Below are 23644 nucleotides of genomic sequence, written 5' to 3'. Positions count from 1 at the left end.
CTTGGCAATCTGTTTATGCCACCTTGAGACAGTATCCACTTTTATAAACAATTTTTCGTCCATGCTTCCAAATCAAATGACTTTGTAATACAATTAGAGAATATATGATTTAGAAAAAGAATTCATGATGATATTTAATTCTAATTATTTTTTAAACTAAATTATGCATTTTAAATCAATTCTTTAATCTCGTGAGTAAAAGTTTTTAAATTTTAAAACGATAATTGCTTTTCTACCAGTACTACAATTTGCGATTGTTATTTCGTGTGTACACGAAAGACAAAATAAAAGAAAGACGAAATAAAAAGTCAAAGAAAAAGGTCAATAAGAGGCGCGATCATTACGAGCGTCAATGACATATATAAGTACACGCATATACGAATATGATCGAGATACAAAAATCAGCGAGGTCAGCCAAATGACGCTCAATCAATTGTTTATTCGTATAATTAATAATATAATGATAATTTGTATAATGAAACATTGCTATTATTACTAGTCTCTTTATAAATTTATATAAAATTCTTTAAAATCCTTTCGGTAAATTTTTATCTTTACAATTTATTTATCTCAATAAAAGGAGAAATATTAAGAAAATATTAATACTTCTTTTCTTATTTTATTTTAATAAATATTTGCTTTTGTGCAATCAAGCCCAACAGACTTTCGGCTGATTATCAAAATCTCGAGTGAATAATTTAAAAAAATGTTAATCATCGCTTTCATTGTTTATTAAAATATTATTAAGAAATAAAAATTAAGTTATTTGCATATTCTTTAACGAGTAAAAAAGATGAAAGGAAAAATTATGACTTTAACAATAAGCAAAAATCTTGCGGTTCTAACGATATATAAATATAAAAATTTATTTTTCTGTTTTATTACAAAGTGTATAAAATGATCTTCTTTGATTGTGGATATTGTCTATTCAAAAAACAGTCAGAAATGCAATATAGAATTTCTCGCATAAATTTGTTTTTTTTTTTTTCGAGAAAACACACAAAGATATTTGTCCCTTGTATTCCTTATAAATTGTATCCTTATACTTACGTCACGATGATGGCATGATACGAGAGTGACGTTGTTTGCGGCGCAATTTCGAAACTAGGAAAAATATCCTTTTGTGAAGTGAATCCAAACGACGTAGGCTTGCGCGTTTAAAAGGATTTTCATTGCGAATTGAAGGGTTCTGAACGGACCGTTTTTCACGGCCGTGAGTGCGGGCAGGTCACGCTTCCATTGTGTGAGAACTTAATGTCGTTACGTGGAGTCGCGATGTTATACGAGCGCATTATGCGCCGTTCGACAGGCAGCCTCGTGACCACAATACGTACGTTGCATCGATATTCATAGGGATAGACATTCTACCCCCTCCTCTCGAGCCTCCTGCTGAAGGCGCGTGCTCGTCCAGGTGATGCCAGACTAGCTGCCAGATCGCCGCTGTTGTTCATCCGTTTTTCTGTGTCGTCCGCTTCCTCTCGTTTATTTCTTCGTGCACGCCTACGAGAACATATGTTTATGAACAATGCTATTCTCCAACAGAGGAGCGTACTCTTGAAAAGCCAACAAATCTCGACGATTCGCGATTCGACAGCTCATCACCGTCAAATTCATCCTCGCTTTACCCCACATTTTGCCGTTTATCTCAATAATATTTTCAAAGTTTATATAATTTACTTCTAAATTTATTTAAATAAATTTAGGAAGGAATAGATAAATAGATACACAGGTACCTCTCTCGTTATATTTTTTTCTAGAATGTTAAATTTAAGTGGAAAAGAAGCGATCTGCAGCCACACGTGTGACAAAAGATTGCTGTTTCATTATCGTCATGTCGTTAGAGACAATCGAGAATTGGGATACTTCGCTGGTTTATCGGTGAATATACGCTCGTTATCGAGGTGCCAATGATCCGGAGGGTCGAACACCGATAGCTCTTTATCCCTCATCGTTAATCCCTTCTTAGGTCACGGTAAAGACCACCGCCCTTACAGATCGAGCGATCGCGACTCAATGGCCTTCGCGTTGCTCTTAATTGTTGGAAATTCCGAATTTCCTTATTGAGACGATTTTCTGATATATCAATAATTTAATTTCTCAGATACTCTGCATAAAATCTTACTAATCATGGATTACACGCTGCAAGTTGAAGATTAAAATAACATTTCCAGTATCGTGTAGCGCTTACGTGCTAATTTGAAAGATGAATAATTTCGCGAACGCGGAGATGATAGTGATACGAAGAAAATAAAACACACTGCGAAGAGTTACAAGTTGTTTTTAATCTTCATTAATCCGATGAAAAGTGCCGAAGCTCGGAACCTGCCCGAACGGTGAATGATAAGAATATATATATATATATATATATATATATATATATATATAAAATCTCGTGAGAGGTATGCAAGGCCGAAGAGATCGCGAACGAATCGGGCATTCCTTGAGGACGCATCTGCTCGCTTGGTAATCGCGAAAAATTCTGCGCGCGGAAAAAAGCCAGCAGCTGCAAACTGCCTCATCATGTGGCACATACATTGAACTTTTATTAGCTCGCGAACGGGACGCATAAACGTGCACTTTTACGCCTATTTTATACCTTTATATTAAAGCGTTGCATAATTGCATAATTGTTTTTTATATATAATTACAAATCATCAGCATTACAATGCATTGGGAGAATAAATCATTATAATATAATCCACAAAAAAATTACATAAATTGAAAACTGTCCAAATAAGTACATTTTAAATTAATTATGTAACGCCTTTTTATTATTCTGTAATAAATGTATATGCGTGCATAAATTGCACGCGCGTGCTCATATGTGTTTTTTTTATGTATATAATTAAGCATGTTTTTTATACCTGTATAATTAAGCATAATCCTCGTATAACGATATCAATGTTTAAATGATGCAAATAAAAATTGCAAGATTTAACGTCACAGTTTTTGTACAGCAAGGCGCGGATTCCAATAATTTGAATATGATATAAATGAAAATAATATAAATATAATTTCTAAACTGACCTGCAATTGACTAACTACTTTGCCATTACATATAAAATAATTGAATGCTTTATTAGCGCGTAGACAAGTCTCGATCGTAGGCGACGGAAGATGAACGGAAAGCGAGTCGATCGTGTGATCGATGATTTCTTTGTAAATTAAATTTTTTTTTCTGCCAAGAAATTTGCCAAAAAAATTGGAATAAAATTTATTTCAATTAATGAGGCGCACATATGACATAACAATCGCCATTTCACCGCAAATAGTATCAGTCAATAATTAATTTATGAACCAATTATTTTATTTTTTGATAAAAAAAATCTTATAAAATACATGTAGATTTTTTGATACACATGTGCATCAATATAATATTTTTCGGAAAATATCTTTAAAAATTATTTCTTTTGCAATTTTATTTATAGCATTATATATTATACCATTAATTGGTGATTGACTGATCAAATCACTTTCTCTCGTACAACTGATCTATAATTAACAGTCCAGTGACTGACACACATAAACACAGCTTGGACAACTTCGGTCCAAAACACATTACTGTCAAGTCGTTAACTTTTCATGATAACCTTCTGTTATTTTTTTCCATCCTTTGACATCCTTGAGATGTTACATTCGTTTCTTTTTCTTTTCAGAACGATCGTGAAAACATTTGACATATAATAAAGCATCGAATACACGCAAAGGTCTTACTTAGCCGGTTGATTAATAAATGTTACATTTAAAAAACAACAGTGTTCGTGTTAAGTGATTATTAACATCAAACTGACATGTGATATCTTTGGATGAAATTATTTTCTTTATCCACTGATTGGCTTGTAATCGGCGCATCTTTTCGAAAGATTTTAATTGACTCGAAAAGCCTTGCCGCGAAAAACGTAATTTCAAAGATATTTTATTCACGCATAGCTTTTAGAAAATAGTAGTTTAGAGAAAACAAATGAAATTCAAAGTTTTTGATGGGGCAGATCATTTAAATAGTGTCGCGTGATGGGAGACAATCATTTAAGTGAAAAACTTTCCCAAGCTCACATTTAAGTCAAGTACTTATCGCACATCAACCCTCTTTATAGTGTGTGAAACAGCGGTTGCTACAATAACGTCGTTAGATCCCTCGAAAACCGCGGCGCATTCAAGTAGTCTTTTCAAGTATACTTAGAATCAATCGACCATTCGCATCTGTGTTAGGAAAATTGGAAAATTACGCCAAATACCTCCAATCTGCAAAATTTAAGATTTTGTTCTGGTCTGCGCGCGCTCGGTAAAATTAAAATAAATATGAAAATACTTTTAAAATATTTTTTACTAATTTTCAAATAATGTAAATATGTTAAATATTGAAGGGAAATAAAAATTTGACTTATAGTCACCCTTCGAGTTTTACTGCTTCTAAATTTGTACGTTAGTCAATCCCTATTGCTTCGCAGTCGCGATCCCTCCTGTTTGGACAAATTCGATGTTATCTTTAAAAATCTGCCTTGTACACATGAAGAAGCAAATAAAGAAGAGATTCGATCTCTCCCGACGTCTTGATCAAAAACTTCGGTTACAATTTTCTGAATAGACTGGAGTTTTCTAAACATTGTCGATTCACTGCTCATCCGTAGCATTTACACGTAATCTTACATTTTTAAATAATATTCAAAAGGTATTTCAGGGATTTATGCTTTATTGAAGGTCAGGGATGTTCGAAATACGTCAAGCATTTATGCTTGATGCATTGAATTTCAAACATCCCTTCAATAAACCTTCAATAAACCTTCAATAAAAAGAAACTAGTTGACATGCGACAGGTATGTGACACATCAATCGATATTTAGATCGAATATTTTATTCAAATTCACCTAAATTCAAACCGAAGAAAGCTTTTAAAATCGAGAAAATTACCAGTATTGAAATTCATACAATTCCATATTTACCCATCTATGATTTCACCTCTTTCTTTTCTTCCATATATTTGTACCATTTAATGTATCGAAGTTCAATTAAGGAATTTTTGCACGGAAAGTTTCAATGCTCCCATCATATGCAATGAAACATTCCTATGTCTCTTTTTGAAAAAGTCTTGGACAATCTTTTGTACATTATTCTACTTATTAATCTGACGAAATACGTTTGTGTATTCAAAGATTTATAATTATTATAATTATATATCATATTTTTCATAATCTCTTTTCCGTCTTCAACTAACATTTGAAAAACATGCCAACGACGCGTGTTGGTTATATACGGGCTATTTGAGAGCTAGCGAGAGGGCATTCTTAGGGGTGTTTCTCCACTGTGCTCGTTGCACAATGTAACACTATCCCCTTTTGTAACAGCGCAACCTTGAAGTGTCTTTAATGCAAAACCGAGTGTGAGCATGCTTGCCGCCTTCTATTATTTTTTTTCATGAATATTCTCGTTATGAGCATCTAAGAGGCCGGAACTTTAAGATGGTATTTCACTTTTGTTCGCGTATATGGCTGACGCTTATTAATTTACATCGATATTCTTTAATTTAGCCAAAACTGTATTTCTGCAAGTTTATTATAAATTTATTCAAATTATAGTCAATTTATTTTCGTCAGATTATTTGTTATGAGTCTGGAAATATTTTGAATGTATCATCTCACAGTCGCTCGTTAGTATTCATTGTTCCCCATTTGCACAAACGTTTGCATCGACGCATGTCATAGACTAGGGAAATTTATATGGGATAGGGCTCTTCTAATGCTCATTATTTCATTTTATTTTACTTTCATCGCAGCTTTTTACCTAAATCGGTTTTTCATATAGACACTTTTTAAATATATTCCATTTGACGTTTAGTTAAAATAATAATGTAGACTGAATACTAATATTATCACACACGCGCGCGCGCGCGCGCGTGTGTGTGTGTGTGTGAGTGCATTCATGTATTAAATTTTTTCAAATATAATTATCGTTGTAATAAATTTCAAAGATTTCTCTTATAGATTTCAAAAACGTGAATCTTGTAACTTGAACTGTGGCTAATTGCCACGATCGTTCTCTTGTGCGGTTTTCCAGCCAAATGACGACGGATTCGCTAAATTTCGTTACAATCGAACGTTTTGCAGTAAGGGATGTATTTCGTACTCACAATAAGTCTCTGAAGTATCTTTAACGCGTACAGTAGCGCGCCATTCAATGGTCGGTGCTCACAAATACGCAGCGGGGTGTCCGGGCTCTCTCGAGATTCGCCACTTTGATATGAATGTCGGTGATCGAGAGAAAAATTAATGTCTACATGGCTACAAGCTCGAACGAGTCCTTGCAGCCAATACTTTACCTCACGTATCGGGACTTAATATGTTTATTGCTGTGAGAATGTCAGCCTCGGATAGGTACTAGATTTCTATCTGCCATCGCACCTTTTAACTCGGTCTCGTAACAACGACGAATGAGTGAAAAACGAATTCTCCTCTTTCATCTCTAACTGTAATGATGTATTTTTTTTCAGTGTCACCATTTTTTATACCGCCTTGTTACACTAGATGTTTGATATTTCCATTTATTTTATGCGACTTTATGCAAATTATATAAATGCTTCTTATGCAAAGCAAACAAAATCGATAAAAATTAATTGTTTGACAATAGATATTTCTTACTAATGGAATTAATTAAATTACTAAATGATTTTTTTTCGTAAAAATATTATATACATATAATTTACGCATATTTTTTATTACATCATGATAATATTTGAACACTTTAATTTAAATTTTAAATTAATTAATATCATAATCATCATCGGCATTTGTTATTCACTTTTTGTAAACTCACTTCATTTTCTTCTTGTATTTTCTTATCTTGTCATTTTACTGTAAAGAAACTTTGTAAGTCGTTTATGATCTTAAACTCACAAAAATAGTAATCTTTAAAAGCTAAGAATTTAATCTTTATCTTTTATATATTTATGTAAAACTATAATCTGTAAAGCTGCAAAAATGCAGCTTTGAAATATTTTTTTTAATAGTTGAATAGCAAATGTGACTGCAATAATAATAATTATTATTATAATTGTTAATAATAATAACAATAATTTATTATTGTTATTATTATTATTATTATTATTATTATTATTGTTATATTATAATAATAATTATTATTATTATTACTATACCTATAAGAAAAATTGTTTTTCTTTCTAGTTGTATCGATAGGAACGATTTCTGTACAAGTCTGTTGTGTACAAGCTAAAGTCATCTGTTAACAGAAAGAAGAACTAAAATTGAATTAATGAATCTGTAAAAGATATTACAGTTTCAATATCAGATAAATAATAATTTCATATACTTATCTCTTTTGCATTTTCTATTATTTATTTTTCTATAGAGCAATCCTGTACAAAAGAGTTGGATGATTTATTCTAAACTGTATGAAATATAATTTCGTTACTTAATTTGTTTAATTTATTTAAAGAGTATTTTTTTAAATTTAGATAAAATGCAAAACGCAAGTGAAATATTTCAGAGGCAAACAATTATATCAACTACCAAAAAATATATGAGTCTCGAGGAAATACGTATTGATATACCGATAGTCGACAATAAAGAATTCAGGTGAATCATCTTTTTTTCTAGCTGCTATTATTATATTTATATTCTATATATTATATATATTTGCAAATATATAAACTTAAATTCACATACATATAAACTTAAAACACATCATATCTGGCATTTCTTACATGCAACTTGCAGAATGGATTTAATCGCGCGCATCGAAACTGTTACATTAAAAATAATAAAGCAGATATCTGCTGGACAACTACCGTGTATATCGTTCTGCAGCAATCGAAACTCTGCTACAGAATCCAGTTTACTGAAAAAAAACGTTGGCGCAATATGCCAATCCAATCTTCAATCTAATGTATTGCCGAATGATTGTTTGTTTGACTTTATCGATAAACAAAACGCAGAAAACAGGGAACAGAGAAAAGAAAATAACTTTCAAAATTTAAAAAAGATGATTGTCGATTTTGCGATGAAAAACAGCAGAAATAAGTTTATTCTAATGATGATGATAATGTCCGAGGCCCATCGTTTGTTGTTAACAAACACAACCAAGACGAAACGATCATTTTACTATGATTTGAAGAATGAAATAACCAAACGTTTGATGCCTCATCAAAGATCTATCGATTGTGCAGTAAATAGTGTTGCTAATTTATTAGAATGCGCCCCATGGGATTTGAGTAAGTTTGTGAAATTGTATTTGCGTTTATTATTTAATTAAAAATTTAAGTGAAAAACCTCGCATAAATATTTACTAATATATAAATTAAAAAATATAAAAATTGTTTATATTAAATAATTTAATAATAAATACAAAAGGAAATGAAGAGAGATCGGTAACCAAAAATCTTTTCAGGATTGTTAGCAACGCCTAAAGGATTAGTGGCAGGAAATATGACGATCACCCTACTCGACAATCGAGTTATCGATTGTGCGATAGTAGGTGGTGTGCAGATCCCACAGATTACTTTAAATGTAACTTCAATTTGCGTGAAAGCCAACTTTGTGTTAGTTATTGAGAAAGATGCGATTTTTCAAAAATTACTTGAAGAAGACTGCTCTCGTATCTTAAAATGTATTCTAGTGACAGGAAAGGGCTATCCAGATTTAAATACCAGAATGTTGGTTAATATCCTATCTGAAAAGATGAGTCTACCGGTTTATATAATCGTAGACGCGGATCCTTTTGGCGTGGATATTATGTTACTTTATCGGTAATTTAATTCAAATCATTGTCGCTTTTTAGCGGAATTTTTTTCGGAAAATGTACATTCTTTATATAATTTTTTATTTTTGCAATGTTATATTGATTTGTTATAGCTTTGGCTCGTCGATACTTTGTAGACAAAATGAAAGCTTGGCTTGCCCTAATGCACGCTGGCTCGGAATCCATCCCTCGGAATCAATTATTTTCGGAGTGAAGACAATTTCGCTTACTAAGGTCGATTTCGTGAAATTGAAATCCATTGAAACCCGGACTTGCGTAAATGATACTATATTGAAGGAGTTGAATATATTGCGAAAAGGCAAGGCAGATATAGAGGCATTTTCCTTTACACAAAACTTTCTTACGACAACATATTTGCCTTACAAAATAAATAGCGAGAAATATATATAAAATAAAATATCCTTCTTTTTAATATTATCTAATATATTTAAAATAATCGTTCTTTCTTTCTATATAATTAGAAATTTTGTTATAAGCTTGACACAAAAATGTCTAGCTGAGATTAATTCTATAAAGTTATTATTGTTTCTTTTTATCAAAAAAAAAGAGAGAAAAAATTGTTAAATCTTTTATAATAAAAATATGTGTTATATATTTCAAACAGTATTCTCGCTTTAAATGTTGACTAATGCCTTTTCTGAAAAAAGTTTCATTGCTATTTCATGGCATCACAAACTATAGATATACGCACACTGTTATAAAACAAACTCATATATACTATATCTTTTTTTGTTAAAAAAAGTTATAATTTCTTAAATCTGCAATCTTTCGATATTTTAATTTTAACTTTTTGTGCTATTAAAAGTTGTCCATCAAAACTGTAACAAAAAGAAAGTAAATGATAAATAAATCAAGACTATTTTTCAGATAATATATATATATATAATGTAACAGTTTATTGAAAACACTTTATCCGCCCAATGTCCGGGCCGAGCCTCGCTGATATTAAAAAACGCAGAATCTTAATAACATGATTACTTCGTAGGTATTACGTGGTAAGATAACTTGGATATTATCCGCGAAATCGACGACATGTTATAAATTTATAAACAAATTAATTTTAATTATTCGAAAATTGTAATAAGAGAAAGAGAGATTTGAATTTTCTCTCGCTTTTTTTTCCAAATTTTGATCAATATTGTAATATCTAATTGTATCAAATGAAAGAAATAGCCATGAATACACACACACTTTACAAATATAAAAATATTACAAATATCGGAATAATACGTCTCTCCGATACCTGTTATATATAAGCATGCCAAAAAAATTATGCAAATAAACTACAATATACAATATCAAATCTCCTTGAAACATTTTATTAATTACCTTTTCCTTTGATATATTAACAAATTTTGTTTTTTTTAACAGATCAAAAGAGATATTTTTATTATAGTTTTTGCATATTATCACTTATTTTTTGACATCATCAAGTACATTGATATAAATTACTGATTAGTCGATTTCGTGGATAATTTTGGTGCAGTGAGGAGGGGGAGTCCGTGCGAATATCGCCAAAAATCTAATATAAATTACTTTCGTATCCATTCCGAGTCGAAAGCGAGAATCGATCAAGCACTCCAAACTACATCCATGACTATCATATCGAATGTAAATCGAGCATTTTGATGAAATAGATATAAAAAACAACCTTTCTAAACATTTCGAATTTCACACACGATTTCGAGCGGGCAATTCGTTTGGAATCATAAATCGTTGGAAAAAAAAGTCACTCGTCATCAAAAGGTCAATTTGTTTTCTGTCGCTAGTATGATCGATTGTCAAATGACGAAAATTTAATACTTATTAAAAAGAACTTCGATATAATCTCGAATATTGATAAAAATTCCAAAGTTATCTAGAATTTAAATTCGGAAAAAGCACCGAGACTATTCATTTTTTTCATTTTTTTTATGAGGAATCAGTGAAAACATGATTTAACGTTTTTTTTATATAGTCTAATTTCTAAATTATCGGAGATTGATGTATTTTGTTTGACAATCGACATTAGATCGATATATATATATATATATATATATATATATATATATATATATATAACGAATGTATATAATTCGCATGAATTTATTCATGCATTCGCACGGGCCCAATTCTTATATTTATTTCCGCATGAACTACCTGTTTTTTGTTTTTTTTTTGTTTTTTTTTTAATATGTTGCGTTGTGTGTAGATGTATGTGTATGTATTTTTGTGTACGCCCAATGATTATGAGTATATTTTTCTTTATCTTTATGCTTTTTTCCTCTTTAGCCTAATGGCGATAATATGTTTTACCAAAAGCTATGGATATTCTTACGCGCTGCTACCAAGGTTTTTTGTTGCGATTAATTTCATAACTCGCATGCTTGTTGCGTGTCTCTTTTTATGATAATATTTTTTCCATTGCCTTATGCTTATATTTAATTTGCCTCTCACTTTCTTCTGCCATTATTATGTTTAATAATTGATTGTAATTTTTTACATACGCACATACTCTCCCGCTTTCAATCATCTCATTCTCTCCATCTTTATTTCTTTTTTCCTCCTCCTTCCCTATTTCATTTCAATTTCAGTTAGTCGCTCTCTTTCTCACTCTCTCTCTCACACACATACACACACACTCACTCTCTCTCTCTCTCTCTCTCTCTCTCTCTCTCTCTCTCTCTCCCTCCCTCCCTCCCTCCCTCCCTTCCTCTTGCATTCAACAATTTGTATTTCAATCGCTCGTGTATATATTTATTCCGGAATAAATGGAAGCGATATTTAACGACAAACTTTTTCTTGCACTACAAACGGCCCTTCATTTGTCGCGAAATGGAGGAGTTTCGTCGAATAATGCTTGTTATATATTGTATGCAGTATTGCCCATTGATTTGAAAATTTATTACAAATATTTGTTAAAAAAGGAGATAGTGAAACAAACAAATTTAAACAAATTTTCGCTGACGACATTTTAAACTTGTCCAGCGAAGCAACAGAGAATTTTCCGAAGCCTCCATTAGGCGATATATTTTTGTACTTTCTACAGTCGACAGCGAGCACTTCATCTCGATCTCTCTAACGACCCTTTGCGTCTACTTTTATTCTCGCAAAATCTTTTCGGCCACGATAATTTGGTATACTAGACTTCGCACACACATCGCGATTTACGTTACACACAAACCATTGCGATCATTCACGAGTATTCATTAAAATTATTAAGTAGCTTTCTTTTCTCTCCATTTTTCTCTATTTATTATCGTTTGATTAGTTGCACTAGCCTTGATTGTCGGCATTTAAGGGCTGCTGATCATGCAGCATACATATAGCGACGTGCGACTCTTCCTTATTCGAACGCGCCTCTTCTCTAATTAACATTTATAAGGACTCGCAAAATTTTTTTTTTTCAAACGATTCGAAATTAGATGTACAAACGTGTCGTTTGAAATTAAATATATACATTGGTGTCTCGAACATTATCTACGATTTGATAAAGTTTCCACAAAATGAAACGTCAACGTGACGTCAAGAGGCAATGAAAGGTTTCGATTTTTGCATTCCAATTTCTGAAATATATATACGTGAAAGATATAATCTTAATAGTAAAGACCGGAAAGAAATATTTTCGAAACGTTTACGAATCCTGTTTAGTTTTCGACATTACGGTCAGATTTTTTTCCGAGTATTCGCTTCTCACAATAGATGGAACAGTAGTAGAAATGATTTATACATGTGACAATAAGCGTACGACGTCTCGTCATATTTCGTCTTCTGCAGTTCTGTCCAAAAACATGGCGAGGAAACGATACAATACTCGGAAGTCGCGTCCAATGTCGCGTCTGACCAATGATCAACAGCTAATCATGACGATTCCACGAGTAGATATATAATCGGCTGTTTAATACCTCATCGTTCATCCATTCGGGATCGATTAATTTATCTCGAAAAGATATACAACGAGTCTAACATCTGCACCTTCGATAAGATTCGAATTCACATATATGCTCTAAGTATATTTTTATAAATCTTGTCGAGAGAATTTCGGAGAAACAAACGTACGCACCGTACCGATTATACCGTTTGTTTCGTCTTTGAATCTCTCGCGACTTCTCTTAGGTATCAGCGCAAGACCTCGTCGAAGGAGCCTCACATTTCTCATAGGTGTATACGTATGTACAAATATCCAAAATTCAAATGGATTAGAGGGAAGGAGGAGGGGCGGGTCGAGATGGGAGGACGTAATGGTGGAACAACTTCTTCTCACGCGTCGGGATACGTATAGAACTAGGCGCCAAGCTGTACAACACAAAATTTACAGTAGCCCTCTGTCCGGATCCTATATATATATAATGGTAAATATGTCGATGCCTGTGGACGAACGTCACCGCATAGGCTTAGATACTTTTTTTTTTCCTCGTTTAAAATCGAGGAGGCACCAGTGACGTAGCTAAAAAGAAGAACATGAGACGCGGAAGCTTGCAAACTCTTTTCGAACAAACGTAATTTGATTTGAAACTTTCAATCCGGGTTTTCAATTCCGCCGTAAAAGTGTCGATTGCAGTTTGCGGAAGAATTTTTCCTCTTATCGAGATACGTTTTTCGCGCGTGTATACGTACTATAATTTGACAAACTCCGTGCAAAAATGAGATACAAAAAAGAAATGCAAGTTTGCAGACTTCCAATAAGCTCTGTACGTTAAAATCTTATTCGAATCGTAATAATCGCGTCTTTAGTCGCTCTATGAAATCTCAGGCTCTTTCTATATGAACGCCCTTAGGACTTGGAACACAGCAAAACGTTAATGACGAGCTTGCAAATTGCTCGACGTCGATTTCGCGACCTCATTCCTGTCGTTGCTGTGCTGTCGTTACGTCCAGGAATTTGCAAGCCGTCGATAAGCTCCGCACATAGTAATTCGGTCTGCACTTTTCGAACACGCATTTCGTCTTTTTCTTTCGCTTTTCGGAATTTGCCCAAAATCGATTTCACGGCAAATACGCGCGCTTATCTCTTCGACGTCACGACGATACATTATTATCGAACAAATCGCTCGCGCGAAACTGCAAATCTTTGCAAATGAGAGATTCATGTTCGATAACAATTTACATTATTTCACGAATTATCGAACTATATCGAATATCGAATCTACGTGAAAAGCGCGAGAGACGTCGTTCGATAATATACAAAAATACTGCCAAGCAGAAAAGAGGATTTATCGTTTCTCGTTTTCCTCAAATATCTTTCAGGATTCCTAAATTTCCTCGCGACTTGGCGATGCATATATATATCACTGAGGACTGCGCGTCCCGAGAGAAAAATGGATGAGTTCTCCAAGAGAAATCCCTAGATGAATGAAATACACACATTATAACGATATTGCTCGGTTACAAATGCCACTTTCTCCTTAATCTTTCAATGGAGTCGATTCCCATCTTTCTTCCGCGTAAATTCGCATATACGCCATTGCTTTTATCTCTTACGGATAGTCTTCTCGGATAAACGACCGCGTTTCTGCTTTTCTCTCGCTTCACGTTTTTATTCAGCGGCCTGATTTATTTTACGATTCAGGCTTTTTTTCAGGATGTCATCCTGCTCACGAGTGTAATTGCCGTGATTTCGAAAACAAGTGTTCGTTTCAACGTTCGTTTTGGATGTATCGGAAGTAGGCGCACTAGAGACAACAAAGAATTTTTCGGCTTGAGGCACTAGGAGGCATCCAGGGCGAGGCACTCGGCGAGGAAGTCCTCCATGGAACGATAAGCGTGTTCGAGCACCCCCGTCAGGGCGTGATCTTCGTCCGCGTAACTCTGTTTCCCAAAGAAGCGGCAAATTGAGCGATAATTATATTATAGCGTACGAAAATATTCCGCATTTCTTTCCCGTACCTGATATCTAAAGATGACTCCCGCTTCGGACAGAGCCTTAGCGAAGGCAACGCCGTGCATGTAAGGCGCAGTGAGGTCAGCTAGACCATGAAGGACATAAAGGCTGTGACTAGGTACTAATTTCGCTCGTTGCGTTAGATCAGCTTCCACGTAACCCTTATAGTTCTCAGCCGGAGCGCCGAGGACTCGTTCCGTAAATGCAGAATCTGCAGTCAAAGGGAGCGATTAGCGATTTACTAATTTTCTCTCTAAATCGAGCGTAACAATTTTTTAATTTGAGAGAGCATATTATAAATATTATATTTGGCATACAATTTATTTTTAACGAATTGTAAATCTTAAACGTACTGTAATACATCCAATCGGCAATTGGATTTACCGCAACGCCACACTTGAAGACATTCTCCTGATTTCCGAGCACCATAGCGGTCACGTATCCACCGTAGCCCCATCCCCAGACGCCGACTCTGGTGACGTCGAGATATTTATGCGTCTTCAAAAGATGTTTTAACACGGTAAGCTGATCCTGTACCTCGACACCGCCTATTTTTCTAAACAAATCCTTCTTCCCCTGACCTCGGGCGCCGCGTACGTCCAGTCTCACGTAGACAATGTCATTATGACTCGACATGTACGTTCCCCAATCTATCCGGAATTTATCGGTGACCGCCTCGCTACCGGGACGGCCGTTTACTTCAACGAGCACGGGGAACGCCGCATCCCTCAGCTCCTCCCGCCACGACGGAGGTAACAATAGCTGCACTTGCGCCCGCCAACCTTGAGGTAATGGCACCTGTAAATTATTTCGCGAATCAAATATACATGTATAGAATCAATGATGATTCAAGACTCGAGACATAGGCAGATATCCACCTCAAAGTTCCTTCTGGTAGGCAGTGCCAGTTCTGAAAGTTTGCCCGCACGTTGGATTCTCGTGTCGTATAACACGCGGACCATTCTGTGCGACGACGTCATGTGCACGCCAGCAAGAGGAAGGCCGGGACCCTCGCAATACAGCACGTAGTAACCTTGCCCATCGACATCCATCGGTGGACTGACAGAAGCACCGAAATGCGTGCAATTCGTGTAATAAAACCTGCAATCGATGTATTCGTATAAACATGCGCGATAAATTGTATCGATTTGGCACGTCGTATCTTTGGAACGAAAGAATCAAACTTGCCTACTGCTCCAAAGAGCTTCCCCAAGATCACACGTGACGCACAACGGCTCGAAATGACGAGGATCATCCGCAGTGGGATCTCGTACCACGTAAAGATGTCTCTGACCAGGTCTTTTCTCTCTGGTGCCTAAATAGTACACGAGATGCTTCTTGGTGTCCCATGCTAAGATCTCGCTTACCTGTTTTTTTTTTAATTTCTTTTTTTAGAAAAGGTTTTTGCTAAATTCTTATATACACATCTTATGTACGCATCTTTATATAATATTTTTATAATTATCTTTTATATATGTATATCTTTTTTTTCTTTTCCTCTCGTCTTTCTCATCGCGACAACCTCAAAATTGCTCACCTCGTAACGACCGTGAGAGAGTACCGCTATTCTCTGTTGCGTGAGTGTGATGTGCTTTATATGTGTGAAATGCTCCTTGTCGCCTTCCTGTACCGTGGCCAGCAATAAGAAGCTATCGCCATCCGGAGCAAAGAGAGGATGCGGTTGAGCATCCAGCCACAACCCTTCGGGCGCTCTTTCCGAGTGGGTTTCTTCGCATTCCCACGTAGGAGCGCGGCAGGCCGATATCAACGACAAATTTTGCATCCTTGTCATCCAGACGACAGCAATTTGCGAAGCGTTATCGCCGACCCAACCGGCTGATATCAGATAATAATCTCTGAAAATATTCCGCAGAAACGGATTTCATCAACATACATGGGATTGCAAAATAAAATTGGCAACATACATGGCATTGCAAAATAAAATTGGCTGCGATACACTCTGCCATATTTTTCAATCTTTATTAAATTTATTTCAGAGCGAACATTTAATTACTTCCTTACTTACTTATTGAGCAATTGACATAAGAAATTCTACAATTAAATAATTTAACATACTGTCCGTTCAAAGTCGACGGCGGCTTCAGTCTCGTTTTCGCTGATGTTGTGATGTTTCCGATGCCACTATAATTCGAACTCATATTCCCGAGATCCATCACCCACAATTCGACTTCTGGATTGGGCGAACCCGGTCTCGGATATCTAATTGATCTGGAAGGCGGGAAGGATTTGGATACGCCGAGAGTACTCGAACCGGTTCCGTCTTGACCTGGCTGCGTACCAAACCAAGGAAATTCCAATGCGCTCACTCTGGTATCGTTGAATGTGGCGTAAAGAATATGCGTGCCATCTGAACTGGGCCATGTCGCTTGCGGTTTCGGCAACACTTCTTCCTGATACAACCAGTCGGGGACGCCGTTGTAAATCACTCCGGGTACACCCGTATCGGTCAGACGAATGTCCTCTGTCGCAGGCCCCATTCTAAGATAAATGTCGTTTTCGGAGATCATGAGGAGACTCGATGTGTTGCCCAACCAAGTGGCATGTTGCAGTCGCGTTTGTGGTATACGTCGCGATGCTTGCAAATGAAGTGGCGTATGATGGCTATCGAGTGAGGGATCATAAAAACGAATTCATGATATTAATTGTATGCAAATATCCAAATTTTAATAGTGCGTTTTTAATACATATGAATATCATTTTTTAAAGATTAATTCAAAATATGATAATAAAAAGGTTTAAAAATTTTTTATAAAACATATGTTTTATCCGACTTTATTTTTAAATTTGTTCCGTTTGTGTGTAGTTCAATACTTGTCCTTACAAATTAAATTATTGTATCCAATATTATTCTATCACTAGTCTTATTTCAATTGCTAAATTTAATTTTCTTGTAATTTTACTTATATTGTCGTGTAAAGAGTTTACGGGGGGGGGAGGTGAAAACAATTTAAAGATTTACCAATTTATCAATAATCTATTAATTAATAACAGATTTGATAATGAGATTTGTATTCAAAATGATCAAGTATTTTTTTATATAAGCAAATAAGCGATTGTAATATAATTTATAAAAGAACAGATAAAACAAGACACAATTTTTTGATATACTCATATTCTTTACATTATATCTTTTTTAACTTTTAAAATATATATCGTGTATATCTCTGTACATATCTCTCTCTCAAAAAAACTTGAGAAATTAAGAACAATATCTCATACATTTTAATCATGATATGCACTTACTCATTTGTAACATCGTAAACGGTGTAGTGAGCAGTGAAAGTATTCCGAAAGACCTGCATAATAAATCACTAATTAATTATTTGTATCATATAAAATACAATAATCATATAAAAGTTTATAGCGTAAAAGATTAATGTTTCCTCGATAGCGATAATCGATCGCTAACTGCAACTAAACTGCGCTACACCGTATTACACGGCTGAACATTGCTGATAAGCAGATCGTAAAGTTAGAGTGCAGCTGCCGTCCGAAAAACTTTCCCCGAGAAGCTTCTGCGTAGCTCTAAGCTACTTACCGGTTTGACATTGTGCCTGAACAGTACATAACGTAGATCAGAACTGCACTCGTAACCTTGAACATTTAGTTGTCTCTGAAAGAAAGTTAAAAACATTTAGTTGTCTCTGAAAGAAAGTTAAAAAATTGATTATTATAAATAATTCTCCTGATTCTCCGAACCATAAATAAAATTTCCTTCCTTTTAATAATTCTACATGTTTTTTTAAATTATTAGCTTTATATTAATAGAAATTTAATATAAAAATTTAATCTGGAAAAGATGTATAGTAAATCAGTGCTATAAGAATTCATCTTTTGGTCATTAACTCGTTTGTTTGCCTCACAATTTATATTTTTAAAGTCTGATTTGCGAAAAATTTTATTGCAATTTCATTTATTGCATTTTATACCAAATTTTAACATATAAAATAAACATAGATTAATTAACGTATATAATTGTTTTATAATCTTTGCCTTTTATCTTAACGAGATAAATTTATAAAAGAAATTTATTACTATAGTGATATAATATCAGTTTGCATCTATATTAAATTTGTGGCTAGCATGTCGCCACAAATACCATGAGCAAGTTTATCGTTATGTAATTCAAGTGTAAAGGCCATGCAAACAGACTGTATGTGTACATATATACGTACAAGTGTATGATTAGAGACTAAAAGGGTCACGTTATTGTAGCGAGTGTCCAAGAGAGTAAGGGAACCATCATCAGCTTGGTAGACAAACTTTTCGTGAGATATCCAGGTTGGTGGTAACCTGTGTGGTGTCAGGTCATCACGAAGGCACTCGTCCAACGTAAGACGCCTGCCGCTCCAATATAAGAGCTCATCAACGTATCTGTAATTTTATTAATGAATAATTATCTGTTTCAAATTGTTACATATATAAACAAAAGTCATTATTGTAACTTTATGTATTTTCGGTATGGAATTATCACGGATAGGACAGAAGACGAAGGAATATTAAAAACGAATGATAATTAATGTATCTTGAGTAATAATTAGTGTGTATCTGAATAATTATTATATTGCGTGAGAGAGAAAAAGAGAAAAATTGAAAATATACATTTTTAAACATTATTGCGAAAAAAGATTATCTCTTTATACTCTGCATTATACTATCTGCTATGTAGAATAATAATTTGGTTCACTTTGTGTTAAAAGCATTATAACAAAAAATGTTTCGTAACTATCTTTTAAGATTCTTTCAAGAATCTTTTAAGATTGGAAAAAACAAATAGAACTGTATGTGCTATATATATTTAATTATGAGAAAAATTATCATTATATTATATGGGTAATGTAAGAAACAGTTCAAGAAAATCAAAATCAATAAAATGAGTGTAATCTAAATTTTGTACACAGTTACAGGAAGCATAACAAAATAATAAATAAAATATGTAAAAATCTTGTAATTGTCAAAACAAGTTTATTAATAAAGCAATTTATCAATTATTTATAAATTGATTGAATTATTTAGCTAGTTTTGACAAATAACTTTCCAATACTGTAAACTATCAGTATATTGTATAGACGCATAATATAGAAAATATGTATTTAAATTCCATATTATCAACACACATCAAATTTTGTAGCACTTTGAATTTGATTACGTATATATTCTCTAATTGACAATAACGTACAATAAATATATGAAATTAAAATATAAAAGAAAGAACCACCAAATATTATGAACTCACCCGAGGAGATAAATTGCCGTGACGATGCCAGCGATAACGAAGCCGATGACCAACAATGAGAAAATTATGCTCCGCCAATTGTGACCGCCCTCCGCATACGTTAAATCCTGTGGAAGAAGACATTCTCCTACGTAATTATCAGACGAACGATGAAATCGATCGACGAGTTATAATGCAGAAGCATACTAGTACAAGAGAGCATGCAGGTCACGAATACGGAGAGGAGACTTAGAGAATAATTAGGAAGATTTAACACATCGATGAAAAACCAGCAATCAAGATCAGAAGATCATACATTTATAATATCTTTATATACTGTGTTTTGCGCTACATTTATCGCGAGAAAAAAATGTAACGAGACTATACATATATATTGAAATCAAGATATTTTTATACATGTAAATATTCTCTACATATTTAGGATGTGATATTATATAATCGTATAATATTATTTATTATCGTAAAGCATATTAAGTTATATAACTTTAGAAAAAATATATGAGACTTTTTTTGTGTTTGATATATTGTTATATATTGTCATATATTACGTATTTCTTTCATTATAAAATGGATCGTTGTACGTGTTGCATAGTTTTTTTTGTTAATCAGCAATAGCAGCAACTATGTTGAAGTATGTCAGATGTATATAATGCTACTTGCTGTAGAATTCAATGTATTACGGACCTTGCAAGAAACACGTCAAAGTTTTGCTCGCGTAGCTGCGGCTTGGCTAGAATGCAAAGAAATTTTTTCATCGCCATCGAAATTTTGCGCACGAAACTTTATCGCGTGGATCACAATTTCCGGAGTAGAAATTCCTGTTTCTTTTTCCCCCCACGCACAATTCTTTCCCGTATCGACAACAATTTTTTTCGAGTAAATTATTTATTCGATCAGACCTTTTACATCAAAATTTGCCCGAAGTCTTATCAAATTGTAACAAAAATAATCGTGAATGATAACAATTCTACGTGAATTATTTTGCGACACAATTGCTGATACATTATAATCCCGAGATACAATTACTCGCGTATTTATACATATTTCATATGTCAACATTTTGCGAATTATGAGTATTATCGACAATGAAAATGTTTGTCACAGCCTATTATGAAGCTTCGCTTGTAAATTAATTAAAAAATTAATGCGGCACAGTTATTTATTCAGCTTGAAATTGTCCTTGCGAACCAGCGAAAATACAGTGTTCGACGTTACAGGAACAGATTTTATTCTCGTAGATTGTAAAAACGCTTTTGGGGTCGCGAAGTTCGATCGCGCTACCGTCCAGAATATCGCGGTTTTTGTTCGCTTTCATGAAATACGTCACTGGTTGCGTTATGCATATTGCATACGAATTATGCGCTTGCACAGTCCTTCTCTTGTCCACCAGTTATCGGTCCGGATAACACGTGCAGGCCGTGTAAATGAGAGTTGCGCATCAATTTCGTATTACGTGAGCTGTATAACGGACGGATCGTTATATATACCTTACCTGTTAGAATAGTTCGACGCGTGTTCTAAGCGAATGCAAACTCACTTTAGATAAACATAGAAACGCTACTTGCAATATCCATCGATGAGACTATTCTTAACTTTTGATCGACCCAATATCATCTTTCGAAACAAAAAAAAAATAAAGGATAATGCTTTGAGATGATTTTGATTTGATTATTGAATAATTAAATCATGTTGAAGTATTTTTGTCTAATTAATTTTCATTATAATTTACAGATTATCAACTTTATGTTAGAAAAAAATGCGTGTGCGTAAATATTTAGATTACAATAAACCTGATAAAATAATAATTGTTGCGCGTTCAATTTTCACACATTATCATCAATAGCGTCACGAAAATGGGAAAATATCTGCGATTGCCTAAGCTACCAATGGCGAAGCAAGGCATTTTCTATCTGGAATATAAAATGATATAATTTAAAATGATCATCTCGAAATAATCTTCCATCTTCCCTCGGATATCTGTCTTCGATAATGACTTTACTTTATACAACTGGAAACGATCGACTGCCGCTCCGATTGGCTGCCGTTATGCTACCATAATCGTTTTTGGACGACCTGTTTATCCGGATAAATAATTGTCGATCTCTTGTTCGAATAATTCCCCATTTCCTCGCAAATATCTTTTTCGAAATACGACTCATTCTTTTCTTCTTTTTGTTCCGTCGATCGATTTGTCGCTGCTTTGCATTCAAAACGCAGCGTGCACGCGAGTTATATGGAATGACTATATAAATTCGCCTCGAAACATTAGACTTTGCGAGTTGATATCTACATTTACATTATAATCTCGCTAACACATTATTTGACAAATACTCACACCATTTCGTACAATAATACTTTACAGACAAAGATATGTTTAATTTTTATGACACATGACTTTTGCACACATTTTCCCGTGTGAAAGAAATATCTGCAAAAATTTAGAAATATTAAAGAAACTATTATATACACGCGCAATTAATCGCAATTTATCGCATAATATGTCCCTGTTGCAAACGAAATTCGAAATTTGTTAAACAAAATGTACTCGTTTGCATATCGAATATACAACTAGACAAATCGAATACAACTGCAATTAATTCAAAGGAAATGTCTATGGAAACGATCGCGATAATTCGGCATGAGGATTTTTGAACATTCTATCGTGCTGTGTAGTGAGCTGCAACAATACGATAAATAAAGTTGTCACATACGAACTCGTTGAAATAGCCCATTTATCGCTGCACGTGTTTGCGGTTACAATATTTTCAATTTTGTTTCTCGAAATTTCACGTAGCATACGAGAAACATGCAGATTTGCTTTCGCATATAAAATTTTGACGACATATTTTTATCGTAATGCTTTTATATCCATAAAGCATTATATTTGTATCGGAGATATAGCGTATCATTGTCGACGCGATCAAACAATAATGTTTGCTTCTTTCCTCTGGCAATAAGCTGTCAATGGCAGTAACGAAATTTTTACAGTCTCCAGTTGCCGATGATCAAATGGCGTAAATTCCTTCGGGCTTTTTCAATATTTGTCGTGAGATCTGTACGATCGGTTACGAACTAAGGCGTCTCTGAAAATTTAATATGCCTCGGCGTGATTTTATCGTTTTGAATCTACCGCTTTGTCATCGGATAGCTAGATAGGTACATGTAGAGGTACATATAGACATGGAATATGAGCGTTATTACTGTTACAGCTTCGATAATGCTATACGATACTATCGATACAAAGTTTCGCCGCGACGTTTTCAATAAAGCTGTGCAATTACATGCGGACTGTGTGTGTGGGGTGCGGTTTTATATAAAATTGTACAATTTTTGCACAACGTATCATTAATAATTAACGGTTAACAATTTGTCATATTATTACAAAATGTCATTAATAACGGTTAACAATTTGTCATATTATTGCAAAATGTCATTAATAATTGAGTTGCAAATTTCGCGGCAAACAATTGGTACAATTATTAATAATAATGCAATTAGTACAACACAGTTATAAAAGTGAGAAAATTGGAACGTTGCGAGAAGCTCTATCAGTGCCAAATATCACATCGTTTTTACAAAAGTTGTCCGCACATTTATTATTCTACTTATTATATTCTGTTGAAGAATATTTTAAATATACTTGAAAATATTACAAACCCTTTAAATTATATAACGCGAAAGCTATTGCGAATTTTGTGCATATGTGTATGCGTGTAAGCAATTGCTCATATATGGACACAATTGTAATAGTAGAGAAA

At 34.0% G+C, this 23644-nt stretch overlaps 2 protein-coding genes across 5 annotated transcripts in view; one reads left to right on the top strand and one right to left on the bottom strand.

Moving 5' to 3' along the window:
- The first annotated feature begins 7470 nt into the window (after window positions 1-7470).
- Window positions 7471-9159, top strand: LOC105251719 (meiotic recombination protein W68). The gene is made up of 4 exons (XM_020027653.2): window positions 7471-7586; window positions 7728-8221; window positions 8398-8755; window positions 8862-9159. The coding sequence occupies exons 1-4, from the start codon at window positions 7471-7473 to the stop codon at window positions 9157-9159; spliced, it is 1266 nt and encodes a 421-aa protein (XP_019883212.2).
- A 4177-nt stretch (window positions 9160-13336) lies between these two features.
- Window positions 13337-23644, bottom strand: part of LOC105251676 (dipeptidyl aminopeptidase-like protein 6) — a 50396-nt gene continuing 40088 nt past the window's right edge. For 2 of the 4 annotated variants that reach the window (XM_011258633.3, XM_025413616.1), the window contains 11 exons: window positions 19887-19993; window positions 18826-19024; window positions 18189-18263; window positions 17894-17946; window positions 16706-17251; window positions 16167-16485; window positions 15818-15996; window positions 15508-15730; window positions 14983-15427; window positions 14635-14840; window positions 13337-14556 (listed from right to left, as the gene is read on the bottom strand). In XM_011258633.3, the coding sequence (XP_011256935.1) occupies window positions 14455-14556; window positions 14635-14840; window positions 14983-15427; window positions 15508-15730; window positions 15818-15996; window positions 16167-16485; window positions 16706-17251; window positions 17894-17946; window positions 18189-18263; window positions 18826-19024; window positions 19887-19993 (2454 nt within the window). In that variant the 3' untranslated portion in view covers window positions 13337-14454. Of the gene's footprint in view, window positions 14557-14634; window positions 14841-14982; window positions 15428-15507; window positions 15731-15817; window positions 15997-16166; window positions 16486-16705; window positions 17252-17893; window positions 17947-18188; window positions 18264-18825; window positions 19025-19886; window positions 19996-23644 lie in introns of all 4 variants that reach the window. The other 2 variants (XM_025413617.1, XM_011258632.3) reach the window with 2 other exon arrangements.

This window comes from Camponotus floridanus, unplaced genomic scaffold (genome assembly GCF_003227725.1).
Source record: "Camponotus floridanus strain SB8 unplaced genomic scaffold, Cflo_v7.5 scaffold7, whole genome shotgun sequence".
Lineage (NCBI taxonomy): Eukaryota > Metazoa > Arthropoda > Insecta > Hymenoptera > Formicidae > Camponotus > Camponotus floridanus.
Note: the sequence above shows the minus strand (reverse complement) of the source record. Positions and strands in the feature narration are given on the sequence as shown.

What these genes read in the sequence shown, in the direction of transcription:
- LOC105251719 (XM_020027653.2), top strand. Translation starts at nt 7,471, where the DNA reads ATGCAAAACGCAAGTGAAATATTTCAGAGGCAAACAATTATATCAACT. An exon ending in GTCGACAATAAAGAATTCAG is followed by an intron (nt 7,587 to 7,727) that starts GTGAATCATCTT and finishes TGCAACTTGCAG; the next exon opens with AATGGATTTAATCGCGCGCA. An exon ending in GATATTATGTTACTTTATCG is followed by an intron (nt 8,756 to 8,861) that starts GTAATTTAATTC and finishes GATTTGTTATAG; the next exon opens with CTTTGGCTCGTCGATACTTT.